At 42.2% G+C, this 16,188-nt stretch overlaps 1 protein-coding gene across 1 annotated transcript in view; it reads left to right on the top strand.

Moving 5' to 3' along the window:
• The window catches only part of LOC131889901 (muscle-specific protein 300 kDa-like), a 49,256-nt gene that overhangs the window by 26,019 nt on the left and 7,049 nt on the right, over positions 1-16,188 (top strand). Inside the window, exons 9-17 of the mRNA XM_059239123.1 lie at positions 51-227; positions 309-398; positions 485-784; positions 857-3,886; positions 4,498-4,649; positions 9,851-10,025; positions 10,351-10,839; positions 10,913-11,218; positions 12,952-13,314. Coding sequence (XP_059095106.1) covers positions 51-227; positions 309-398; positions 485-784; positions 857-3,886; positions 4,498-4,649; positions 9,851-10,025; positions 10,351-10,839; positions 10,913-11,218; positions 12,952-13,314 — 5,082 coding nt within the window. The remainder of the gene's footprint in view (positions 1-50; positions 228-308; positions 399-484; positions 785-856; positions 3,887-4,497; positions 4,650-9,850; positions 10,026-10,350; positions 10,840-10,912; positions 11,219-12,951; positions 13,315-16,188) is intronic.

The following is a 16,188-nucleotide window of genomic DNA, read 5'->3' as shown; positions in this document are numbered from 1 at the left end:
ATGATTTTGGGTAAGTGAATACAATTCTAATGTCCCGGGGTAAATTTCAGTCCATTCACAATCAATTGCAATCTGAGAAGATTGCGTTGCAATCTGCAATTCAAGCATGTGAGGCAGCAGCAGCTGCCATTTCAAGGCCTGGAACACCAATGGTTCAGCCAGGGGATCGCTCCTCCCACGAGAAAGAGCTTCATATCAAGTTGAAATTGGAAGACCTCATTGACAAGGTAGCCTGGAGATTGCTCACAGTTTTGGAGCTGATCAAGTATTGTTTTATTTCATCCTTTTCAACCTTGTTTGTATATCAGGAGATCAACCCTGACATAAGACTCAGGAAGATTCTTCATTTCATTGATCAAACTGACGTTGCTCCCCGATTTGATTCCCTTTTAACTCAGGTGTGTTTTGGTCTCTAATCTAATGTATTTGAATAAGGTATTGACTCTTTCGAAGACGCGTTCTGATCATGTTCGTTTTAATCCAGGTGCAAACTAAGATGTCATCATTGGGAAGTCAGGTGAGCGAAATGGAGTCAATCAATCTGGAACGGGAGAACATGGACCGGTGGATTCAAAGCCAAGAAAACGCAGTGGCCGAGATGTTGACAAGGCCTGGCAAGCTTCGCCAGGACGCTGCTCAAATCGACTTGAATATTGTCAGTGATTTGAAACAAACAATCATGGAGAAAAATGCTCTCCTGGATGATATGGACATGCGTCTGGAAATGCGAGGCTTGCCTGTGGATCATAACACCCGTATTACGTTAGATACCTTGGAAGAGCATGTAGGAAGGAAAAATAATCTAATAATCAGAGTGGTTTAAACTAAAGAGATATTATTATTATATGTACTGCAGGTGAATATGCTCCAAGATAGACGTTTCAATCAACAAGTAAATGCTGAAGAATATCGAATGGCAAATCAAGAGTTGCAAGGCTGGTATGAGACCCTGAATAAGAAGCTAGACAATCTCGAACCACCAAACACGGGAGATATGAGCATTGACAGCAAGCTCAAACAGATTGATGATCTGTCCAAAGATTGGCAATCGGGGCAGATGTTGCTGAGCAATCTCATGGAAAAGGCTGAGCACGTATCCGGAGAGATCGGACCCATGGATAAGCAGCATTTGGATGAACAGACAGGATCCAGTCAACGGCGCATGAAGGAACTAAAGAAGAGAATCGAGCGAAAGAAGCAGATCATCGAATTGGCCCACAATGGTTACAAGGACACGAAGAAAGAGATCGAAAAGACGGACCAATGGATGAAGGAGAAGATTGCATTCCTCCAGAATCCAAACAAAGGCAACATGGACAAACGATTGGAAGATGTTTTGGCTCTAAGTAAAGAAATTGATGCGAAACACATTTTACTCGACTCTTTGGACGTCAAGGTGTCCAATGTCAGGTCCGACCTCAACTCCTCGGAGGTTAAGCAATTGGAGAGCTGTCTTAAGATGCTATCAACCAATCAAAACATCTTATCCAAATTAGCAAAAGAGGTTTACAAGAAAGAGAACTCTATGCTTGATAGTAAGAAAAAACTGGATTCAAATTTAGACGCCATAAAGGTTTGGTTGGAAGGAAAGACAGCCGAGCTGTTCCCCCCATCAGAATTTGAGCCTTTGAAGGCTTTTGTCATCGAAAAGCGAGTCAGTAAATACAAAAAGTCTGAGACTGAGATCAGGAATTATGAGGAGAAGGAGATGACCAAAATCCGCCAAGAATTCAGCCTCTTTGAGAAGTCCAAGGACAACGAGAAGAACAAATATTTGAATGATCTCAAGGACGTGGAAGCCAAATTTGAAAACTTAAAAAAGACGCTAAATGACAAAAAGGATCTTCTTGAAGGCAAGCTTGAGTCTCGCAGGCAATTTGAATCGGATTTCCAGTCTAGCACACAATGGCTAAACAAGGCTGAATCCATTTCCTCCTCTGAAATTCGGGGAAGTATTAACATTGCTTCCTTGGATGAGCATCTTCAAAAGTTCAAAGGTCTCAAAACCGAGGAAGAATCTAATCGAAAGCTCCTTACAAGTTTGGTTGAGAGAGCAAACGAGATCATCAAAGGCCTCAGTGACGCTGATCAGCTGAACTTGCAAAGCGAGATGGATAATGTCTGCGATAAGATGAATCAAGTATCGGACACCACCAAGCGAAGGGTTGAGGAACTCATCAAAAACATTGAGCAATACCGAAAAACGGCCACCAAAATTGAACAGAGTGTCACGTACTTGAGTACAATCCAAAGGGAAATCAAGCAATTAAACAAACCTATTGGATACAAGGTCGAGGACGCCGAGGATGTCTTAGAAGCTTACGAGAAGATCCTCGCCGATTTGCGAAGCTTCAAAGAACAACTAGAGGAACTCCAGCGAACCACGGGAACCAATGTCAATGAGCTCAAGGTCCTTCTCCAACAACAGGAGGAACTGATTGCTGCCATTGAAAGTCAAATGCAGAAGATCAAATCGCTCATCAATGTCCGACACAACTTCATGGAGATCGTGACTGATATCACTGGATTCATCATCAAATACACAGAGGTCGTCAAAGAGATCGAGAGGTCAGACATTTCCTCGGCCGAGAAGGTAGAGAAGTATGATGAGGCCATTCATCGAATCGAGGAATGCGAGACTCAATTGGCAGTGGCCACGGATAAAGGTCTTCAAATTGCGGCCGAAGGCTCATCAGCAGATCGGAATAAGATCACTGAACAACTTCATTCTCTAAAAACCCAGATTTTGAACCTCAAAAAAGCCATTGAAAGTAAGAGGAACGAACACATTAAATATGCGGCGGATCATGAGCGACTCCTGGGATCGGTCGAGACTCATTTGGATTGGCTTCACTCCAAAGAGGCTGAGGCCAAATCAAGGCCCTTATTAGGCACCAATGTTGAGGAAGTGGATCAAAAGATTCACGAACACAACGCCTTTGAGTCTGAGGTGAAACAGCGACTCGACGAAGTCCGAAGAGTCCAGGAAAACGCTCAAAAAGAGGGCAGTTTGTCTGGCATGGTGGAGAATATTTTGAATTTGGCCAATGCCTTACTTCATTCCATGCCCATTGAATTGACGGACCGAAAGCAATATTTGGAACAGAACCGAGATCATCGTCTTCAATATGATAGTCTTGTGGAGAGACTCCATTCTTGGGTGGAAGAAGCCCAACGGAAATTGAGATCCACCGAGTCGGGGGTGGACTTCGTGAACGTTCACAGAGATCTTGAGGAGCATACACAGTACTTTGGCCCCGGAGAACAACTGAAAGAGCTTTTAACGAAGATCCAAGAGAGTGCAAACTCGATTTGGCCCTCATTGGACCAACATTACCGTGACAAAGTGGCTCAAGAGCAAGATTTCTTCTCCCAGTTGGTCAAGAACATCCAAAATTCCGCCCAAGTCAAACAGGCTCAATTGACAGAGCACTCTCGGAAATGGAAAACCTTCAGTGAAACATACGCCGTCCTCTCAAAGAGTGTGGCATCCATTAACTTTGACCTCGATAAGCCCACCTCATTAGCCGGGGTGAAAAGCACCATTAATAAGATTGACAGCTACAACAAGACTCTGCAACAGAAAAAGAGGGACTTGGAGAAGTACAACGACATGGCCAAGGATCTTTTAACCCAAGCTGATGGCATAAACAAACACAAAATTACACGAGATCAAACCGAAATCAATGACACCATTCACAAAGCCATGGCGCGATTGAAAGACGAAAAGGAGGTCTTGGCCACCTTGGCCTTGGGTTGGGATGACTTTGATTTGAAAAGCCGAAGTTTCAACTCTGCCATTGCCAATCTCCAACACAAGGTTTCGACTATTGATACAACATTTAGGTCGGTCCACCAGATGAAAGAGATGAAGAAGTCGTTACAGGTATTGATTAACCCACAAAAGTCGAACCTTGTAGTTGAGCGCTTAATCCTTACCCATGGTGTGATTAATCCTAAGACATGCCTATTACTTATCGTTCCAGATATTAACGTTTGCCCGGATGAATTAACACTTCTTTTCTCTTGAGATCCTTCGTGGTCGTGGAGCAATTTTCCACGATACGAAGGCGCAAGATTGAAGCGTGCTGAAGTAATAGCTAAACAAGCATAATATCTACCACAAAGCTCGGCTGACAGCTGTGCTACGGGAATGTTTGGTATGCTTGTCACGGCACCTCGTTGTCTCGTGACTGGCCCTTACGTTTCCTAACCTCATCTTCTGCGGCATTAGAAGTCTCATCCCCTAAATCTTGATCAACATTTCAGCTTGATTCTTCTTTCTTTCTTTTCCTTTCCTGATAAACTGAACAGACTATGCATTGTCATTGATATTGTTACTCTAATATGTATGTTCCGAGGAACCAAGCTTGAGCTTATCAAGACAACATTCACTCTTTAAAACGTTGTTAGAGTACCAACATCATTTGCAAAGCCTTGCTCCACATCTCTTAATGGTGCATATCTTTTAAGAGATTATTTCTCTCTCTGTTACAGAAACTTATTGATGAAGCTCGAGGACTTGAAGGTCGCAAGAAGGACGTGAAGATCCTGTCCGATAACGTGGTCCAGTACCTTAACTCGGTGTCCGAATCGTCCTCGGCGGACGTGGATGCTGCCACGAACATTCTCATTCAGAAATACACGGCGTGAGTACTCATTAATCAAGTTCCTAGGTGAATAAAAGAGGCACAAGAACGAGGAAAGCAAGATAAATTTACTTCCAAAGAACACGTTGAACACTGGTCAAAAATCAAACGTTCCCAGGATCACGAACAGGGTGGAGATTAATTAGCTGTGGTTTTCTGATATGAATATTCGGAGACCGAATCTCTCAAGATCGGTTGTGTTGTTTGAGCTCTGTTCAGCTCAAAGATATAACAGGATATGAACTCAAACTGGTCCATTTGAAGGTGTCCAGTCTATTTCGGATTCACACCGGGAGTTCTCTGAACACGTGTCCATTGGCCCGAGGTCGTTTTCCTCTCCGGAAAGGTTTGGCTCTCTTGGTGGTTCTTGTAGTCTTAGTATAGCAAGAACAGACCTGGCGTGGCTTATCCAGGATTACCATGGGCGGTGGTGGTGGTTTTCGTTTTTGTGGTCGTGGTGGAAATAATTCATGTTGTCGCGGTGCTTGACTTTTTCATAATGGAGCCACATCTTGCAACGGGTACTCTCCGTAAATATTGTGTCTTCGAGAATTGCCTAGAATCTCGTCCTCGATGTTGTACCCATTGCTTCCACTCCCATCGTCGGTAGGAATCATATATTCCAAGGCCGTGGACTCATCCACAGCCGCTATGATCTCTTCCATTTGGCGCACAGCCTGGATATTTGTCGACCCGTCCATGAGGATCGTGGCCAAATCATGGCGCTTCCGATGACGTCGACGGCGGTAGTTTCGCCAACACGATCGGATTTCGACAAAACAGATGCCGATAGTGGCGAGGGAACTGATGGACAGGAAAATGAGAAGAAACACCGCGACTTGAAGGTCCATAGTCTTTTCGAGCTGGTTCCTTGCTCCCGAGACTTGTTGGGACGACAGTTTGACTGTTTTCAGTTCTTTGAGGGGAGAGAGGTAAAGTATTTTTCTTCACGACCGAGCCATCACCATTCTCACCAATGTTAGCACAAGTCTGTCAGGTTTCAATGCGTAATGGAATATGGTCGCATCATGTGCCAGAATAGGCCCGACTCACTCACTCACTCGTTCGATACTCTCATACGGCACCACCCTTTGAGTGGAAGGGATTGAGCGGGCCCACTCACATTGTTATGGAGGAGGATCGGTTCTCTTGAGAGCTCTGCTATTGGCATAACGAGTATTGAATAAATCTCAAGGCGCCACGGGGCCCTCCTCAACACCTCAGGATAATGTTCCAAAATGAAATTGGTTGCCAGTCAGCCCTACATGCTGCTTCGATTTCCTTTTCCCCATGGAAAAGAGATGGTGATGAAAGAAGTCTGAAGATGGATGAATAGAGAGGCACCGTCTCGTTGGCGTTGAAATGGTAATTTGTAAAGGGACCAAGTAACCACCTCAGAGAACACTGAAAGCGGATCAACCTGAAACAACCAAGCAAGATTGAGAAGCACATTTTTGTCCTCACTCAGTTTTCCTTATCTGTGACACTGATTGATGAGCCAATTTGAATGTGTGAGCCATTCAAGCCATCCTTTCCCAATTTCATTCAAAGTTTGAGTTTTTATAATCTGAACATGGTTAGATAAAAAAGAATTTAAGTGGAAGGCAAAAATGTGAAAGCATTTCTTTGCTGTAGCCTCAAACAGATTTTGGGCTCCTAATCTTTTTGTAATACACCTTCGGGGAGACCAGATCCCCTTTTTAGTACTTATTTCTCAGCGGGGAATTTCAAATGGTTCGGAAAATTGGATGACAATGCCAGTTAGTTCGCAGACACTCTCGTTTTCGTTTTATTTCCTTGGCACAATTTTTTTATTCACAGTGCGACAAAATGCAATGTGACTTGGCCTGGTGTGTACACCGTATGTACACAAAATACACATATGAGTGAAGAAGGTTGCAAAAAGACCGAACGCATTATGAGTCTCCTGGTAGGCAAAGAAGCCAATTCTAGCAGCCTATGTCCTTGTTTAAAGTTTTTGCTTATTTAAGGTAAGAAACCAGAGTCTAGAAAATATTTTTGAGCAACAAAACGTTCTACTTGATTCAAAGGATTGAATTATTTGAAATTAGGGTTCCACATAATTCCTTTTGATTTATTTGGAGATTTTGGTTGGTAAAGCTCCATTGCATGCTAAATTTGGAAAAACTGACAAAGATGATTTGTCCCAGGCTGGATTGTTGCTTCAGAGTTGCGATGGTCCTGATTGAAAGCGGTCAGTGCTTTAAAAATGGTTTTCAAACCTCAACGAAGGTCTGGAACAATGTCAGGAAAGACGAAACTGGCATAGCAAGTTTTCTGTCTCAATTTTGCTCATTTCATCCGAAAGTGAACGGGAACTGCCAACTATGTAGCTACAAACAAATGCGAGGGAAATGACACTTATTGTTAGAGAAATGAGGAAATTATGCACATGAAAAGCAAACGAGAGCTACGAGACCTAAGAGAGCTTTGCTAATCCATCGGTACATTAACCGCCAAACCAAGGGATTGACTTGGAATCGAAAAAATAAGAATATCATCATCATCATCTTACCCTGATTATTAGACTGCTTGATGTGCATTCGGCTGAGCTTTACGGTATCCAATGATGGAGCCCTCTCGACACTCTGGTGTAGTCTTGGAAACTGTCCTTTGAACAAGCAATCTTACCCCCGTGTTCCATGGTCCATTTCGAGGCAGAGCCGAAGCCAAGCGCTTCCGAGGCACCGGCTTCGTTTCTGAGCGTGAAAGTTGGAAGTTGGGCCACAAGTGGTGAGCGGTCCCACTTTTGGCACCATTCTTCCCCTTGGTCGTCTCTTTTCCATTTTCTCTCTCCCACTCTTTCTCCCTCTTTCTCGCACTCACTCACAGCCTCTCAGGCTTTCTGCAGAAGTCTCCATAGAACCCACGATGCTCATTTGATACCCTTCAGTCCCTTACATTCAAGTTCGAAGTTGTTCCAAGTGGGACCAGAGAGTTGCTTCTTTCTTTCTTTCCGAGGACAAATCTCTCGAAAGGAAATGGATACATGGCACCCACTCACTTGTGTACTACCTTTGTGCACAGAGGGACCCTGTACAAACATTTCACCTTGGAATATATTAGCTCTCGCTCGTTGGTCTTAGGACAAGATCTGCTAACATGTCCCACTTTCCAATTTGAAGCAAATCAATAGAATGAAGGCCCAACATTCTATCCTTCCTCTTTCTTTGATGCACTTCGGTTGATTCCATAACCATGAAATGGAAAAATGAAAGTGCCCGTCGATTCCAATGTCTCATCTTCCATTTTGGTTGTTTGAACGAGATCTACAAGGATTCCCTTTTTTCTCATTTTCATTCTTATGGGCCTTTGGTTGGAAATTGATTTTTCGAGGATTGCGGGACGCGAACGAACCGACGGACAGAGGGACGGAGGACGGAATAGACCCAACTTGCTTGCTTTACTTGCTTTGGTTGGCAGTTGGTCGTGTCTCCCTTTTCTTGTGGAATCGCCTTTGGTTATCTCTCTGTTCTGGGCTGAATCGCACCAAAGACAGACGGAGCGAAAAAAACTTGGATCCCTCTTTTGGATTCGGGGAGATTAGAACCTCGTTCTGAGGCCACAACGCGCTTCTTTCTACGGAAATAAGATGACGCCCTTTTTTGAGCTCGGCTAAACTTAATCCCAAAATTTGAAGGGCCTCATCATTAGATAGTGCCTTTGTGTCCTCGTCCATGCAATGCCTCCCAGTCTTATAGGGAGGTTTGAACACAGGCTATTGGATAACTGGTGACATAAATCCCAATTTCTTCTAATTCTGATAAGTTTCAAGGCCCAGATCCCTCCACATCCAGCCTTTCGCCGCATGAAACAATGAACCTCTCTTGGACATCAGGTGATAATGGTGTTTTTGTCGAAAAGACTCTGGTCCCACATTCGTATTGGTACATGTCCCATCTATTGTTTTTGTGTCGAGCTCATGCATAATGTCCAATGTTTCATGGTTAATGTTGGAAAAAGAGACGACCACTAATTGACTGTTCCGCATGAGTGTGCGAGTATGGGTGATCCATTTGTCGTCCCTCAACTTTTGCCCCACGCTACACTTCGTATCCACTTTTGGAAACTTAGTGTGCCCATCATTTAGGAATTGCTGGGCCTCCCTATATCTTTGGACCAGGGCCAATTGACCATGTTCCAATGTTTTTTGTCTCCTTCGTATCTGGTTCTGGCTGCACGTGAGCTCAAAACTAACTTGGCTTTGGATCGTGGACCTTCATCTGGGTTCCATCATAGTAGATTGATTGGAAAATGGCCTGCCATGGTGTCTGTTTTCATACTCATACCTTACGTGGGAATGATAATTGTCTGCCAAATGATCGATGTCAATGCGCACGCTTGCTTCTCATTTAGTGCGTTGATATGGCGCGTTTATTGTAAGATCGTACTCCCCTGGTATTGATATGTACGGCGTACACATTTCTTATTGGATGACACCATGATCCAAGAATGCCTTCTGGGACTAATCTTTCGTTCACGGGAGGGAAAGAAGCCCCTCTTCATTTCACCCGGATTTCCCATGGGACAACGAAGAAAAGATGTGGAACAATACCCTTCTCTCATTAATTTATCTCCCCAAATAGCTATTCAGGCCTTGCAGTATGATCTGTGTTGGCTTTGGGAATATGCTTAAGAGAGAAACGTCATATCATTTGTACTTTACCGTAACAAGAACCCAAAGTGTAGCTCTTGGTCGTAAAGTGCAGAATGTGTAGACATAAGAAAGGCTTCCAAGAATGTCGGCAAAGATTTCAATGAGACGGTTGTCTTGACAACATAGAAACTCCAAGTCCCTTTCGTCTTTAGAAGTGACTTCTACTCGCCGCCTTCCTTCTCCAATGTGGTGAAACTAAAAAACCAATGGACGCTCTTAGACATGCTCTCATTCATTCCTTGTTGTCCTCACGTTTGGCTGAATATCAAATCCATATCAGATTAGGGGGTCAGAAAACCAAACGCCCTCAGAGCTTGGAAGCATGAACACACACCAGAGCTTGATAATCTTGATATGCCAACGATATTACCCACCACCATTAGTCGCATTTGCCAATGCTGTGTTAGAAGATGATCAGGAATTTATGGTACAATCCAGTTAAAATTCATTTTTTTTGTTGCCCTTGAGGAATATGAAAATTTCAAGTTATACGATTTATCTATTTTCTCCCTTGTGGAATTAGGTTGCTCGAAAGTCTGGAGGAGCGCCATGACAAGGTGTCCCAAGAAATTGTTAATTTGGAGGGAACGGACAAAGTGGTTCACGACTTAAACGATAAATTAAAACGCCTGCAAAAAGAAATTGCTCGATTGGATGCGTGGTCCGTGGAACAAGACTCAACTTTGGGACAAATGAAGGTACGTTAGACTGATATATTTGGTCGATTCATAGTTCACACGTTCTCACATGTCTTTGATGAACATTTATTGCGATGGCGTGCAAAAAATCCATCTGGATAGACTAGGGGATGCAGAATTATGGCCAAAGTTTCCTCATTTAACATTTCACAAGGAAAGAGCGAGGGCACTAAATAGCAAGAAGAACGGCCACACAGAGGAAAAATAGAAAGGAAAAATAATCCAAAGTGGAACGATTGGAACTTAGTCCACAGGTCTTGGGTGGGGACCAAAAGCGCATTTAACTTTGAATTGAGAGTTATTCCTTCTGATCTTGTACTTCCAGGCACTGCGGGATCAATTGGAAGGGCACTTTGAAAAGGCCAAAGACTTGAACAACTCCACACGGCAGAAGTACCAGGAGTATGGACAATCCCTCCCAGCCGAAGCAGGACAAAAGCTGTCTTCATTGGAGATATTGGCAGAATCCTTGGTGGGAGAAATGGACGAGAAGAGTCGCGAATTCGAACGGGCCCAGACGGTTCGTGCAGATTATGCTCAAGATTTAGAAGAGGTCCAGTTTTGGCTCCAAAGAGCTGAAGCTAAGATCCAGGATCGATCGGTACAACCCCAAGCAATCAAAGCTCAACTCCAAGAGGTTAATATGGAGATTGGGTCAACGGCTGATCAATTGGAACGCCTCAACAAGAACGGCCAAGTTTTAGTCGAAAAGTCACAAAATCCTCAAGAACGAGATTTGGTCCAATCCACGTGTTCCAATGTGACGGAACAAATGGCTCATGTTCGCCATATTTTGGAACAAAAGAAAATGGCGGTAAGCACGATTAAAAAACAGCAACACAATTTCTCAACACTTACTTCAATCGTATATTTTCAACTTTATATAGGTTGGCGAAGCTATTGATTCGTGGCAGAAGTTTTTGGATCTTTACGAAGCTGTCATTGCTTGGTCGGACGAAAAGAACGTTTTCGTGGCCGAGCCATTGGATTTCAGTACATTGCCAGTGGCAAAGTCCAAGCTTCAAGAATACTCGGCTGTGATGAAAACCATCAAGAACGCTTCCAAGAACGTGGCAGAAATGAATCGAGAATACTCTCAAATTGGCCAGGTGGCCGATACCGGCGATCTTGGTGCCAAGCTTCATGAGATAGAGCAAAGGAAGAATTCCACAGAAAAACAGCTTTCAGAAAAGGTAAATATCAATTTCCAAGCTTCATATCATGTCATACCTCAGCGCCAAAATTGTAATGCTTCAGTGACTTATTCAATGAGTATCAACCAATAACTCTCTCCAATAGGATCTATTTTGAGCAATGATACAATCAAATTATCAAATGAGCTTTCAGGACATGTTCGTAACCAATCCTGTCAGGGTAAAGGTTAGAGAGAAATGACGCTATCTAAAAATTTGAGCATTTGGTTTAAAGGAAAATAACGAAACATAATCTTGGTTTAAATGAAAGCTTAAAGTCCAATACTATAAATCATCTGGCTGATACTCCTGGGAATTAGTTAATTTGAAAATAGTGCTAGAACTGCGTGTTTCAAAATTGCATCGATAATGTTTCATAGACGAAATCGTTAAACTTATAATTCATCGAGCCTAAACAAACTTCTCTCAGAGGCTCAAATTGAAAGCATTTTTGAACAGAAGTAAATACTAAAACTAGTAACTGACAATTTAGTAATTCTAAAATTTTAATTTCATTTCAAGTTCATATTTTTGCCAAACAGTATCGGATGAACCCAGAAAAACAGTGGGTGATTGACGGAATGGAAACACTCAGCAGAGTTTTGATTAAAGTATGACGGAATTTTTCACCTTCACTTGACAGAAAACTGCCCCAAAATTGGACAAACGCCAAGAACTGTGTACTTGAAATGTTCGAATGCCAATCCCCTCTCGGAAACTAGACTCGGAAACTGGATTAAAAATGTTCTAAAATTTTCACAAGTTAGCCTAGGCTCTCTGCATCGCAATAGTCAGTCTGGACATGTCCTGAGGGTGACGATAAAAGTGGGTCCCACTGTACTAGGTTTGAAAATATATTTGGCTAAATTTTCTCGTCCTTCCGCCTTGAAACATGCCCAGTACTGCAATTTTTTTCTTAAAACTATTCAGCACTTCAATGCTCATTCAGAGAAAAAAAGGAACGAATTTCTTTTTGGAACAAGGTATAAGATAAAGCGTCGTCGCCTGTTATGGGCCTTGATGCATGAAGCAAAGTCAAAAATATAACTGTCTTGAAGAGAGAGTCAACGAGACAAGACGGTCCATCATTTCTTGTTTTAACCAAAGCATCTACTTCCCCTTTCGTCTGTCTTGTCTTTGAGGCTTTGTTCCTAAGACAAACGTCCGTTTACTTCGACGTTTGGCCTCTTCTCTTGTCTTATCTTCACTCTCGCTTGAAGGCTGAACTGACCTCCGTGTGGTGGGAATAATAACATCACATGATGATCCCAATGGTCTCCACGTGGTGGTCCCTTCTTTCTCACAAAAAACATCTTAGGACAAACTTGGGCACACATCCAGCATTAGCATTGTTATGAGGTCGAAAGACTATCAAGGGCTCCACTTTGGATGATGTTAGAATGCACTTAGAATGACCAGATGGATGCCCATTGTCCAGGTCGAATGACGCTCCCTCCGATCAAGTATGCCTTATGCAAAGATTTCTCTTCAATTTTTCTTCCCACAAGGCCTGAAAGAGAATGCATCGCACTGATGGCCTTGACTTTGACTTTCCTCTCGGTCTGAAAGTCATTCGGCCACGGTCAAAACGACTGAGCATCAATTTGGGGATAACGCTTTGCACTCGAGCGAGGTTTCAAATTTGATGATAGGTCCGCGTTTTGAACGCAAATTCATTGATTGATCCGTTCACTACCCTATGAATGATGAGACTTGATTTTTTTGTCCTTCAGAACGCCATGCTTCAAGAAATGACAGAGGAATGGGAGCAATGCGAGCGAAAGCTGAAAGAGACCCAGGATTGGATTGCCCGATCCCGATCCAGCTTGGCCTCGATCCCGAACCGCAAGAGTCCCATTCGTGATCAATTGGCCTTACGGGAGAAGATCTACAGCGAGGTGACCATTCAGCGTGCCAAGGTCATCATGTCCGTTGAAAAGTTGCACGTGCATTTTCCGGATGGCAACACTAAAGACCAGGATGTGATCCATATGGCTCGAGGTATTGAGCGAGACCTGGACGAGCTCTTGGTGGAGATTAAGTCTCAGAATGCCACCCTGGACTCCTGCTTGACTCAATTGGAACAATACCAACAGGTGAGACCACTCGTTTGCCGTCATTTGGCGCAGAGATGACAAAAATCAAAGTTGCAGTTGTTGTAAGCAAGGCATATTTATCTTTTATCGATGCGGAACGTAAACGCTTTGGGCATAGAAAAGCAAGACGCAAGAATGCCATTTCGTTTTTTTGCGTCTGAGTGAAAACCTGCAGCAGACAAAGCAAATTATCGTACCCTAAATTTCAAGTAGGCAAAATATATTAGTGTGAAATCTTTTCAAATATATATAAAGATAATGAACCAAAGCATTGCTCTGCCTTTAGAAAATTGCTTAAATTTTTTTCTGTTGATTTTCACGGACAAAATGTCAATCGTGAATCACGAGGTTGAGGCCTATTTTAAAGCAGTGCACTCAGTCCTCTTAGTGTGGAGAGTAACAGGATTGTAAGTTTCTGATGGATGGGTGTAATACATCTTTGAATATGTGAACTAAGATCATAGCTGTATTTTTAGCTTTATAATGTTACTTAAGCTGAAAATCACATGCAAAGTCCGCCTTGTATTTACTTTTGTCTGCTCTCCACTTTTATTCACTTGAAGTCCAAAGGTCTGGGTGATTCCCGAAATTGCAAACCCTGGCAATAATAGAAAATATTTGTCATGCTCGAATACCTTTCTTATTGGTTTTTTTATTCTGACAAAGTGATTCAAGAACTGGATTGGGGGAACTTCATTTCCCAATATGACCATTATAACACTTCGGAAAGAAACAAATTCAGGGAAAGGTCAATATCGCTGCTTCAACAACTCTCAATTTATTACCCCTTGGAAGTTTTTTTATTTGCTACTTGCTCGAAAATCAGCCATTGTAGGTTTGCTCAAAGGGAATGTTTTCTTGATCTCTGCTTACATCAACTAGCATAGTTTATCTGGCAACTGTCATCCATTTCATCGATAACAATCGAATTTGGCACTAATGGGTTGCAATAGGAATGTAAAGTGCAAACGGGAGTGAGATGGCTACCGGGTTTGGTCCGCATAGTTGATGTAATTTACTGTATTCATTGAATGACCGTCTAGATTTCCCTCTCTGGGGAGAAGATTGCATATGCATCTGGCAACTTCCATTTTCAGACATGTAGTCAACTAGTTCTTGTCTGAAACTCTAACATACAACTAGGCTGATTTGTAATGGATCCAAAAAAATGCATAGTGGATTGGTTATCAACAAAGAAAACATGTCCCAACAATGAAAACCCAACATAAAAGCTGAAATCATCATCGAGATATCAGTTTCTTGGATTGAATCCACTACTCAAGAACACAATCTTTTAAAGTGTTTTTTGTGTGCCAAAGCGGAGTAAGGTATAAAATAAACCCAAAGATTTTTAAAAACTGTCACAGTTCTCATCTAATTAACTCCCACTCGTAGGTTCAAAAGCTTTCATTCCAAAACGCATCGCTGTGCATTCCTGAATATCAGACTCAATCATGTTTTCAATGGCCCAATGCATAACGTGATCAATATCCCTTTTAAGTGCAACTGCATCGCAACCGCTCAGAATCAATTAATAGACATATATTCGTATAGTTTGCATAGTATAGCACAGATAAGTCAGAACGCAAGTCTATGTCGTTGATAAATAGTATGAAACGATTAGGTCCTAATATACTCCCCTATGGTACTCCCGACTCAACTTATCGCAGAGAGAATCCTTTTGAAGTACCTTTGTGCAGCCATCCAAAGAACCATGACTGACTCCAACGACGACAGTTGCCTTCGATTTCTGCCATCTCCAATTTCCTCAGGAGTAGTGCTTGCCTTATCTACCTTGCCAAATGCTCTCGACAGGTCTAGGAAGATAGAATCAACTCTGAACCCATGTCAAGAACTTCGGATAAATAGTTGTGGAGCCTCGGACAAACAGATGTTGAACCGCGGATGATTTGAGTTTTGAGGGAAATTATCAAACAACTTGGCATTGTTTTAGCTCATATAATTGAGGACATTGATTTTATTGCTTGATAGTTTTTTTCCTCTGATTCAGAATTTGCATACCTAAAACCTTGAAAATACCTGCAATTTTGAAAAATCTATTGAATAAAAGTTTGAAGCACACTCAGAATGTAAATAACAACTAGAACAACTAGAATATACAAATCAATAATAATATGAAACAATTGTAGATTTGACCACTTTTGGGTTATATGGCAATCTTTTGTCCTCTTTTTATGCCTTTTTGCTCCAAAATGCCCCAATTACATCAAAACTTAAAAACCCAGGCAATTAGTACTAAGAGTCGAATTAAATACGATGCTGTCATCTCACGGAATTCGTGCATTTAGAAGAAGATGGAATGCCGTTATGCTCAGACAAGACTGGCGCATAATTCCAAATTTTGAACTACTCCCAATCGCCAGCTAGAGTTAATTATTGCCGCCTATCAACGGAATATTGTATGTATAATCCAAAGGAGTAATTTTAACTTTGAATGACATTATTATTGAGATTCCTTCCAACGTTATGATCAATTTAAAACGCCTTTTTGAAGGGCCCCTTATGAAGTTGCCTGTGGAAGGAAAAAGAAAGGAGAGAGAAAAGGAGAAGGCAAATGAGGGCCATTGTTTTCTCAGGTCACCTTGCCGTGTGTGACCATTTATAGAAGAGCACAAAATGGCATGGATGAGATCTCTAGTACAATGAGACTTTTTGGGCTTTTATTGCTTGTTTAGGCTATATTCACAAACCCTAAGAACAAAAGACTTAAAAATGACGTAGTGGTTACACAATGGTCTGCCAAAAAAAGAGCCAATCAACGAGGGATGAATAAAAAAGATAGGGGAAAAAGTGGAAGAAAATAAATGAAATCGGTTCTAAAGTACAACGCTTATATACTGAGCATTGCTTCCT

The sequence above is a fragment of the Tigriopus californicus genome, chromosome 11 (assembly GCF_007210705.1).
Source record: "Tigriopus californicus strain San Diego chromosome 11, Tcal_SD_v2.1, whole genome shotgun sequence".
In the NCBI taxonomy this organism is placed as follows: Eukaryota; Metazoa; Arthropoda; class Copepoda; order Harpacticoida; family Harpacticidae; genus Tigriopus; species Tigriopus californicus.
This window is presented reverse-complemented; position numbering and strand designations above follow the sequence as displayed.